General features: G+C 37.8%; 1 protein-coding gene across 2 annotated transcripts; it reads left to right on the plus strand.

The window, feature by feature from the left end:
* Nucleotides 1–1814: 1814 nt before the first annotated feature.
* LOC107095491 (zinc finger protein 684-like) lies at nucleotides 1815–7034 on the plus strand. 2 transcript variants are annotated; one of them, XM_015391613.1, is made up of 8 exons: nucleotides 1815–1956; nucleotides 2154–2356; nucleotides 4315–4425; nucleotides 4547–4642; nucleotides 5167–5277; nucleotides 5391–5508; nucleotides 5588–5794; nucleotides 5876–7030. In XM_015391613.1, the coding sequence occupies exons 1-8, from the start codon at nucleotides 1938–1940 to the stop codon at nucleotides 6895–6897; spliced, it is 1887 nt and encodes a 628-aa protein (XP_015247099.1). In that variant the 5' UTR covers nucleotides 1815–1937; the 3' UTR covers nucleotides 6898–7030. The 2 variants fall into 2 exon arrangements, with proteins under 2 accessions (XP_015247099.1, XP_015247100.1); XM_015391614.1 differs by lacking the exons at nucleotides 1815–1956; nucleotides 2154–2356 and adding an exon at nucleotides 3267–4151 and having other exon boundaries at nucleotides 5876–7034.
* The last annotated feature ends 2977 nt before the right edge of the window (nucleotides 7035–10011 follow it).

The following is a 10011-nucleotide window of genomic DNA, read 5'->3' on the forward strand; positions in this document are numbered from 1 at the left end:
GATAGATAGATAGATAGATAGATAGATAGATAGATAGGACAGGGGAATGCTGCTGTCTCCACAGCTTAGACTGGTATCGGATTGCACTACCTGTGGTGTCGGTAATTGACAAGAGAATATCATTCTCATATTGTACCTCTCTGTACAGAGAGGTAAAATATGTATAACACAATTTCTATTTTACCACATCAGTATATGCACCAAATTTATGAGCAAGGGTATTAGCTTGAACATACTATATTCTACATTTTCTACATATATCATCATCATGACAGATTCTCTGTGATGATGACAGATTATGCTTATTTGTTTTACAGAGAAGTTGAGAATCCAATATTTTCATTCTAAAGCACTTTTGATACCACATATCCTCCTTTACTTAATTTTCACAGTTGTGTGAGTCTGTCTATGTGTGTTCAAATGTAAATTCATTTAAACACATTCCTGAAGAAAAAACATCTGCTATAATAGGATAAAACCAACGTAAGGAATTGCTTCAATTAAATCATAGTACTGTCTTACTTAGAGGCTGTAACAAAGGAACACCATATTTTTAGATAATTCAATAAGAAAATAACATTTAACCATTTTTTTAGGCTTTTGTAAAGTTCTTCAGGATGCTCATTGTGAGTTTAAAATAGATAGCTAAAAGAGGAAAAATAGACAAATAATTAGATTCATTAGGAGTTTTGAAAAAAATTATAAAAATCGGTGGCTCAGAAAAAAAAATTCTGTTAGTTTATTGTGTTTTTTTTCCCCCTTGGCTTGTTCAACAATTTAAGAAACTCATATTATAACTACCTTAAAATATATTCAGACGGTTCTAAAAACTTAAAAGGACTTATGTAAGGAGGAATATTTATATACCAGAGTTTAAAATATATATTTCTAAAAGAATATCAGATCGACTATCTGTTTTCATAGCAGAAATGGTGGAAATTATACTAAGCTTACAATGGGTAGAGGAGGTTAGACCAGACAGGGTGGTGGTATGTACTCCAAAGCAGTTTTGGAAAGTATGATAAAATGATAGAAAAGATTTAGTATTAGAAATCCGGCACAGTCTATTCAGATTATATAGGGGTGGCATTGATATTTGGTTATGTTGGGTTCCAGCAAATTAAGGTGTAAAAGACAATGAAAAGGCAGATATATTGGCAAAAAGGGCTTTAGATGGAACAATAACCATTACAATTCCTTTTGGGAAAGGGGAAGGTAAATCACTTATTAGAGTAAAGAAATGGCAAAATGGCAAAAGAGATGGAACGAAGATAAGAAAGGAAGAGGATTATATAAGGTACAAAAATCAAGTAAACAGAATCCTTAAAGAGAGAAACAAAAAGGGAAGAAGTAATAATCATCAGATTAAGAGTGGGTCATACCTATTTAAATGACAATATATATTTAATAGTGAGGAAAAATAATGATAAATGTGAAGGATGTGGACAAATATAAAATTTAGAACAAGTACTGATGAACTGTACAACTTATAAACATGAAATGGAGAAATTAAGAAGGATGGTTGGAAGGATAGGGAAAGAATGGAGTCTTAAAGGAATATTGGGAAATTAAGGAAATAGAAAGGATATTCACGGATTAAGGGAAGCATTATTTATTTATCTACAGAATACAAAATAAAAAAAATAGAATTTGATGCAAAGTAATGTTGCTACACACTCATGTACAGTAGGTGGCGGTATGCACCTTAAAGTTGCTTGCTGTCCGCCATAATAGACAAGAAGAAGAGGAAGATTTCCCTCCAGACGCCACCAGCAGATGGCGCTGTTGTGTGGTAACGCTGCAAATGCTACAACGCCAGGACAAGAAGAAGAAGAACACTTGTTCGATGTATCCGGAAGTTGCTTGCTTTCGGAGCTCTGGAAGACAAATGCAATTTAGTGTTTTACTTCTTTCACTAGAGGTTTCCAATAGTGAAAATGGTGCGGAGTGGCAAAGGTTTGTCCCATATGTTACATACTTACCTGCTGGTTTCGTTACTTAATGTCTCCATTTCAATAAACGTTGCAGATATTTAATTAATTCCAATGCTAATTTTAGCTCATTCTCGCAGTGTTTAGAAGTGAATATAGGTACTTTGAATCTTCAAAATCTACTTTGCTTCATAAAAGACCTGGCTGTTGTGTCGCTTTTAGGCTCCCCGCTCCCTCCAGCGTCGTTACAGCTGTTGGTCCCACCTGTCAGGCTGATGTCTGCCTTCGTGTGGAAAGCGGTGCAGCAGGACAGTGCTATGCAGTATGAGAAGCTGCTGGACTTCATCGACCTGCTGACAGAGGTAGTCCCGGAGCTTCTCAGTCCCAGTCAGAAGGGTCAGCTCGTCCTGGGCATCAGAGCAAGGGTGAGCAAAACACTGACCCTTCACACCAGACCGTGAAAGAAACCAGCATATTTGGTCAAGCCTTCTAGCACTTTCCCCTCTAAATTACATATGAAGCATTAAAGCATTTTTGTCTTGCAAAAAAAGTCAACATTTATACACCAAAACCCAACACAGATCCCGCACGGATTCTTTAAAAAGCAGACATTTGGGGCTGAAACAGTTCAATTCAATTCAGTTTATTTATAAAGCGCCAGTTCACAACACATGTCATCTCAAGGATCTCTAGAGTTCACCAGATCAACAGTCAAATTGATTAAAAGTTTTCTATCTAAGAAAAACCTGTTGATTGCATCGATTCATTGACTCGGATGCAATCCCTCACACTAAGCATGCTTGTAGCGACCGTGGAGAGGAAAACCTCCAGCAGAACCAGGCTCAGTGTGAGCGGCTATCTGCCGAGGCCGACTGGGGTTCAAGGAGACAGAAGCAGAGACACAAAAACCAACAGTAAAAGGCCACCCCGTCCAGGAAACACACAACCAGGCAGACGAGCTCTGAGCCAACTCCCATGTCAGAGGATGAAGAGAGCACATCCAGCCAGTCACAGTCAGAGAAACAGGACACTGGAAAAACAGGCCAATCTCCAACATACAGTTAATGGGATTAATCAATTATCGAAATAATCATCAACTAATTAATAAATGAATCGTTAACTGGAGTGTAGCGACTTGAAATATGCTTTTAGCTGACAGAGAAAACTGGTTTAATTTAATAAAATTCTTCTTTAAGGAACCTTTTGCTATCCAATTATGAATTGATTAATTGAAAAAATAATCAACAGATTAATCGATTTGCAAAAGAATCATTAGTTGCAGCCCTACAAACGTTACCACAATAAACAATAAGATTAAGCATCTTCTTAAAAAGAAATAACTGTAATCTGTTCTATTAAGATTTTTATCTCGAATCTATTGTATTAGTCTCTCATGTAGCTATAGTATTTTTGGCTCATTTCCCTTTTTTCTTTTCTTTTTGTCATTACACTGTCACATGTACCGAGCAACGAAATGAACCCTCTGCATTTAACCCATCCCCTTCAGCTAGCCAGCCGCTAGCTCAAGTGGTATCTAAGCACTCATATCAAATAAGAATTATTAGATATATTGCTTCATTTCAGCAAAGCATTTAGATGTTTAAAAATGGCCTCACATCTGACTCTCCTGAGCTTTACAGCTCAGAGTTTGCCTATTCTCCTTATGCATGAAGGTTTTTACTCTGGGTACCTTGATTTCTTCTTACTGTTTTATATACTGTCTCTAAAATGATCCCCACCCAGTATGGGTTTGTGTTTTATGGTGTGTTTTTTTTGTTGTTACCCTGTTATTGACTGGCTAACTTGTTCCCCTTCTCTTGCTAATTGAGGACTGGAGATGGGAAGGGTACCTAAAATTAATTGGCTTGTATAGCTGAGGACTAGATTATTTTCATATTTCTTCCCATATGTCATGAACTTTGTCTGCAACCTAAATTGTTGTGGTATTTGTGGATTCATAAACATAAGAGAACCCCTCCAGTGCCTCTCCAGTTTAAACAGTTCTAAACTGATCCAAAGCAGGTCAGCCAATCACGTTGCAGTATTACGATTTAAGATGGGACACATAGCTGTGATGAAGGCAACAACTTCCGAGCTCACAGCCCAATCAAAATAAACATGGCAGTGCAGGACGACGCAGGCGTAGCTGCTGCTATCACTTTTTTTTTGTCAGAATCCATGATTTCATCTTTAAAAGAGGAACGGCAGGAGTACAAAACTGTAAGTGATTGTTGTTTCTCTTGGCTTCTGCTGCTTTTTCATTTGTTATCATGATTGCCTAAACCAAATCTGTCTTTTTAGGTTTATTCGTCAGATGTTTGTAGCTTCTGTTGATGTCTATGCTCTATCTTTATAACCTCTCCAACCTTTTATCCCACTGCAGTTTGTTCTGGAGCTTTGTCGGGGCAACGGTGTTGCCAACCTCAAGACCATCCAAGGACACCTGGATAAAATACACACCTGCTGCCTGGAACTGAGCAACAGTGAACAAATGGTGAGCTTTCATAAAATATAATAATCCTTTTGCTCAATCAAAAAAGTAAAAATACAAAAGAAAAAAAAAGAATCTGATCATTAATGTTTTTGATAACTTTTGTGCACCCACTTCTTGACAGGAGAGCTCTGATATTCTGAAGACCTCCTACAGCAACTTTGCAAGCCTGGTGCAGAACATTTTGAATGTTCCCTTGGAAAAGGAAGTTTTCTTCCAAGTAAGTTTTTTTATTTTAGAAATATTATATCTCAGAAAAGAAATCTATATATCTTTTAATTTAAAGGTATGGTGGAGGATTTTCATGATTTTTTTATTTTTTTTAAAACTGCCCTGTCTATAAAAAAAATGCACACGCACAACACTGTACCCGGTTCCGAGAGGGAACGCCTATTGAATGTGTGCGAGAGCATGCACAAGCCCATTTCTCCTGGTGTACTCTCTGTTTAAAAGTTTAAAACTTTTTTACATTTTCCACACTGTTAAGTGAAAATGGGGACTAGCACTTAGGACGGCCTTACCTAAACATATCACCAGAATGATTGACAATTAGGAGAACCAATTATTTTCATGATCCACCCAAAAAAAGAACATCTTCCACTATACCTTTAATAAAAATAAAAGGTCAAAAGTCTAGCCCCCCTCCATTAGTGAATGTAAGTAACCTCTGATTTAAAAAAGCAATCCATAACATTATAAGAAAGTAAAACCAATTTAAATCTGGCCCTTTGGTTGTATTTATAGGATGTTTTTCCTGAACACTATGGAGCTGCATTCAACCAGCGGATCCAACAACTTGTATCTTTACTTCTCACAAGGCTAGAGCAGCTGCTGCCCATACCAGACCTGCAGCAGGTACTCTAAAAGCTTCTACACAAGCACAGATTTTGCTTTTGTGTTTTCCCACCATTCATATGGATTCTGTTTGTAAATATCACTGAGCTGTCTGCACGCCTGTTGTCTTCTAGACTGCAAACTGGCTCAATGATTCATCTGCAGCAGAAGACCTTGTGCATCATCTGTCTGAACTGTTCCCTCTGAAGACTCTGCTGCTTCATCACAGAGAGCTGGGGACTCTCAGCTCAGGTGAGATCAATGATCCACTATATCTTTTCTTTTTAAATCTGAAGTGGCTCCAGTCTGTAGCGAAGTTTTTCTTTTACAGCTTCTTCGAGCACAGAAGAGGATGTAATTTTATCCACCTTGGCCCTTTCTACTCAAACTGATCAATTTAGCGAAGAGGATGAAGATGAGGACGATGATGATAAATTTGAGAGCGATGAAGAGCCGCTGGAGCTGGATGATATGGAGGAAGACTCAAATCAGAGTTTAGATGATGCATCGGAAGACTGGGTTCCAGAAACTAAATCAGGTCAGCTGGAATCTAAATATACTCTTTAATCAGTTACCATCTTACCTTACCCAAACTGGTTTTTGCTTTCTGTGTTTTCAGGTTCTCTCTCTCGTTTATTCATCTGTACCAAGAGTCCAGAAACACAGCATTTACAGAGGCCAGTTCGAAAGACCAACCAGCGCACGCAGCACTGGACTGTTCCTCTTGACTCCACCAAAGCAGAGAAAAAGGTAAACAAAAATCTTAAAATTAAGGAAATGAAGATTAAAAACAAGAAACCAGAAGAAAACTTAATTCAACAAAAAGGCAAGCAGAAAGACAGTGTTGACAAAAAGGGGGAACATGACCAGGAGAAAGATGGGTTGAAAAACAAAAGTCGACGGAAAAGGAAAGAGCCGACTGGCAATGATAGAAGGTTTCTTAGTACGCGACCTGTAAACAAAAGCTTCACAGAAGAGGAAACTAAATGCAAAATATGCGAGAAGATATTTGAGCATCCTAATCAGCTGAAGACACATGTGAAACTTCACTCCTTCCGTTATAGCTGCATTGAGTGTGAGAAAGGATTTACAAGCCAGTCAGGATATTATCACCATCAGAGACTTCACAAGAAAGGGCGAGTGTTCACGTGTAAGGAGTGCAACAAGGGCTTCTTGTGCAGCTATTCTCTCAAGCAGCACGAACGCCTGCACAACGGTCCCACCAACTTTTGTGAAATTTGTGAAAAAAACTTCAGCAAAAATGGCTTTGTAAGACATATGCAGATGCACAAAGGAGAAAGGAATTATCTGTGCACCATCTGTGGAAAGGCTTTTCTGTCCTCCGGAGAACTGCGACTGCACAATCGCTCTCACACAGGAGAGATGCCATACACCTGCAACCACTGCGGGAAGGGTTTCTCCTGCAAGGGTCACCTGGTCGTCCACACACGCTCTCACACTGGGGAGCGTCCATACCTGTGCTCCGAGTGCCCTAAACGTTTCCTTACTCTGAACTGCCTGAAGAGGCACGCTCTCAGTCACAATGGGGTGAAGCCCTTCAAGTGTCCAAGTTGTGACCGGGAATTCTCTCAGCAGGGGAATATGAAAAGACACATGACCATTCATAAACCTGACTGTTAGCAGTTTGACTTAAACCTCCATATTTTCCCTCCATGTTATGTTGAGTATGTTAGTAATGACGTTATCTATGCCTTCTTTATTGTAAATACTATTAAAGTACATTCACTAAATTTCGTTTTTGTTTATTTTGCTGCGTCCTGATTTAATTTTCATCCATTTTTCTTATTTTAATATATCTTTTTAAATGTAATTGTGTCACTTCAGCAAAGCCTTGCACGTAAAAACTGACCAATACAAACATCTAAGACAAAACTGAGAGAGATGGCTGCCCACGTTTACTCTGAATCTGCTCTATGCCTCCCTATATTATAGTGAGCAGATTAATTCAAAGACATTGTTTTCATATTTATAAAAGGTCGGCAGTCCTATTTTGTTTTAAAGTCTTTATAATAAAAGTTTCTAAAAGTGATCTATTCTAAAAGCTAAGATGCTTTTAGAAATTTATCGTACATTATTCTGCAATTATGTGATTTCTATTATATATGAGGAACTGTAACCCTTTTCTCTGTTTGATGGTAAATCTGGCTAATATGTTTTCTTCGTTTGATGTTAGTTGAGATCACATAAGATATTTTTGAGAGCTTTTGTTGTGATACAGGTTTTTATACTGACGTCATGTCATTTCCTTGTGCACTTCAAATTAGAAAATCTGCTGTCTTTGTAGCAGATCTGTGGATGCGTTTTAAGGCAGCGTGTAAAACTCACTGCTTTCCTTGTTCGACATCTTAAAAGAAAATAAACAAGCCAAAATATCAGGAAGGGAATTGAAATGTGGACCTCCATAAGTCCAATTTGTAGTTATTATTGCCATACCTGCGGGGTCATTCCTGTTCTATTTAAACCATTGTAAATAATTAACAGCTTGGGAATGTGAGGGGATCATGTTGTCTAAGAAAAATACAGATCAAAGATGTGCATCAACCCCAAAGCAAAAAACCTTAAGAAAATGCTTTCTTAAGCTGGAGAGGAGGTGTCCTTCTGTAGTGAATAAAACCCTGAACCAACATGACCTGAAAAGCATCAGATGCACTGATTTAAAGCTGGCTGCTCCTGGACTCTAAAGCAGTGGGTGCCTGTTCTCTCTAATGATGAATCCATCCATCCATGCTTAGTCCTTGTCAGGGGCTGGTGCCTATCTCCGGCAGTCTATGGGCAAGAGGTTGGGTACACCCTGGACAGGTTGCCAGTCTGTCGCAGGGCATCTTGCAGACACACACTCACACCTGAGGATAATTTAGAGAGGCCAATTAACTTAGCATTCATGTTTTTGGACTGAGAGGAAGCCAGAGTACCCGCAGAGATAATTGATGAATCCATCTTCTTCATTTAACAAACCAATCTGGGTTTTCTTCAGCTGTGAAAGAATGGATTAGGTTGCTGGTCCATAAACATCCCTACCTGGAGGACAAAGCAGCTAGGATTTTGTAACCAGATAAGGAAAAGGGAACTGAAACACAACTGTAGGAAATGCAATTTATTTGCAACTTTTAATAACATCATTCCTCAGATAAAAATGCAATGTTACAGGAATATACATCAGATATTAATTTAAAACTTGCTTTCAAGGGACCATACAGTCTAAATATACTTTTTCCTTTTTTATTTACTGGTAGCGTGCGTTATAAGCAAGACAGACTCTGTCACCAATGACAGACTGACAAGTTACAGATACAAACTGTACATAACTTATTTACAAATCAACTTTTTTTTGGTTTATTTTTTTCAATTCACTTTTTATGGAAAATAGGAGTAAAAAAAGTGATTGAATTAATATTCTGATTTATTTAACTTGTATTCTTTCCCTTTCTAAAATCTAAATTAAATGGACAGATAATAAAAAAAAATTGAAAAAAAGGAAAGAGAAGAAGGGAAAAAAAAAGGGTGTGTAAACTAAGACACCATGCAGTCCTCGCTAATAGACCAAAAGACAACTAAAGGAAACTAAATAATGATGGGCCAGTATCACTTCTTCGAAATTGGTATCAATGAAATCCCACCTGCTGTGGAGGGGGAGTGGCTTATTGTGAAGAACTACAAAAATGGCCACCTGCCTCCGAAGCTACCAAGCACAATAACATACTCTAATTTGTTATTTAGACCATAAATAGTGCTGTTAGTTAATATCACATTTAACAGTTTCGCCATTACTAACATTTCAACAAATTGAGCGTCATCTTCCTCTAAAGGACAAAAGACTCAGAATAAACATCTTTCAGATGAGTTAAAAGCAAACTGCTCAGTCCTGTCAGTAATGGCCCTTGAACACTTTGCATGGGCTGTAACCAAAGACACAAAAAGGACCGTGAGACCTTGCTGCTGACAGGAGAGTAGAACACACACCTCTGGAATACACTCAGGTAATGAAGAAATTAAAAAAAGTATATAGATGCTGAAGACGACTTGATGTAAACAGTGATAAATCTGCATTTCCCCACGTCACACAAGTCATTTAATGTTTCTTACTCTTTGTGCTCTAAAAATGGAAACCTAAGTGACAAAACCTTCTTTGACCGTGATTACCCTAAACATTTCCTGTAAGATCACTAATCATTTAGCAGATTATTCTATTTTTAAATCTTGGTTGTAAAATCAGCAGTTTAAGACAAATGAACCAGACATTAAGTCAAAAGAAGGTTAAGATTCCTCTGGGGTCGATTTACTGAATTTTTGCATAACCGTTACAAAAATAAAACAAAGGAGCACAAAGCTTTCAAGGACCTATTAAAACAGTCATCCTAAGTATTGACATATAGGTGCTGATGTATGTGCTGCTACACAATGAGTGATTTATACATAGTTATTCTGCATGCTGTTTTAATCCTACAGTACAAACAAATCTCTCCTGTTGCCTCCAGAGAAAAGGATGTGGGCAGCTCATCCCCACCAACCTCTGATACGCTCAGTAAAGAATTAGATCACTGACAAAAAAGCGATATACTGAAAGAACATATACAGGTTGTAAATTAGGTGTGTTTATGTATGTGTGTTATTTCCACATACAGTAAATAAATCATCCCGGTATAGTTCCTACAGAATCCTTCACCGCTCTGAGCCGTTTATCAATTCAATTATAGCAAGGATTCACTTTTTTGCACAAGCAACAATTTCAAGTGG

Source organism: Cyprinodon variegatus, unplaced genomic scaffold (genome assembly GCF_000732505.1).
Source record: "Cyprinodon variegatus isolate N-32 unplaced genomic scaffold, C_variegatus-1.0 Scaffold552, whole genome shotgun sequence".
Lineage (NCBI taxonomy): Eukaryota > Metazoa > Chordata > Actinopteri > Cyprinodontiformes > Cyprinodontidae > Cyprinodon > Cyprinodon variegatus.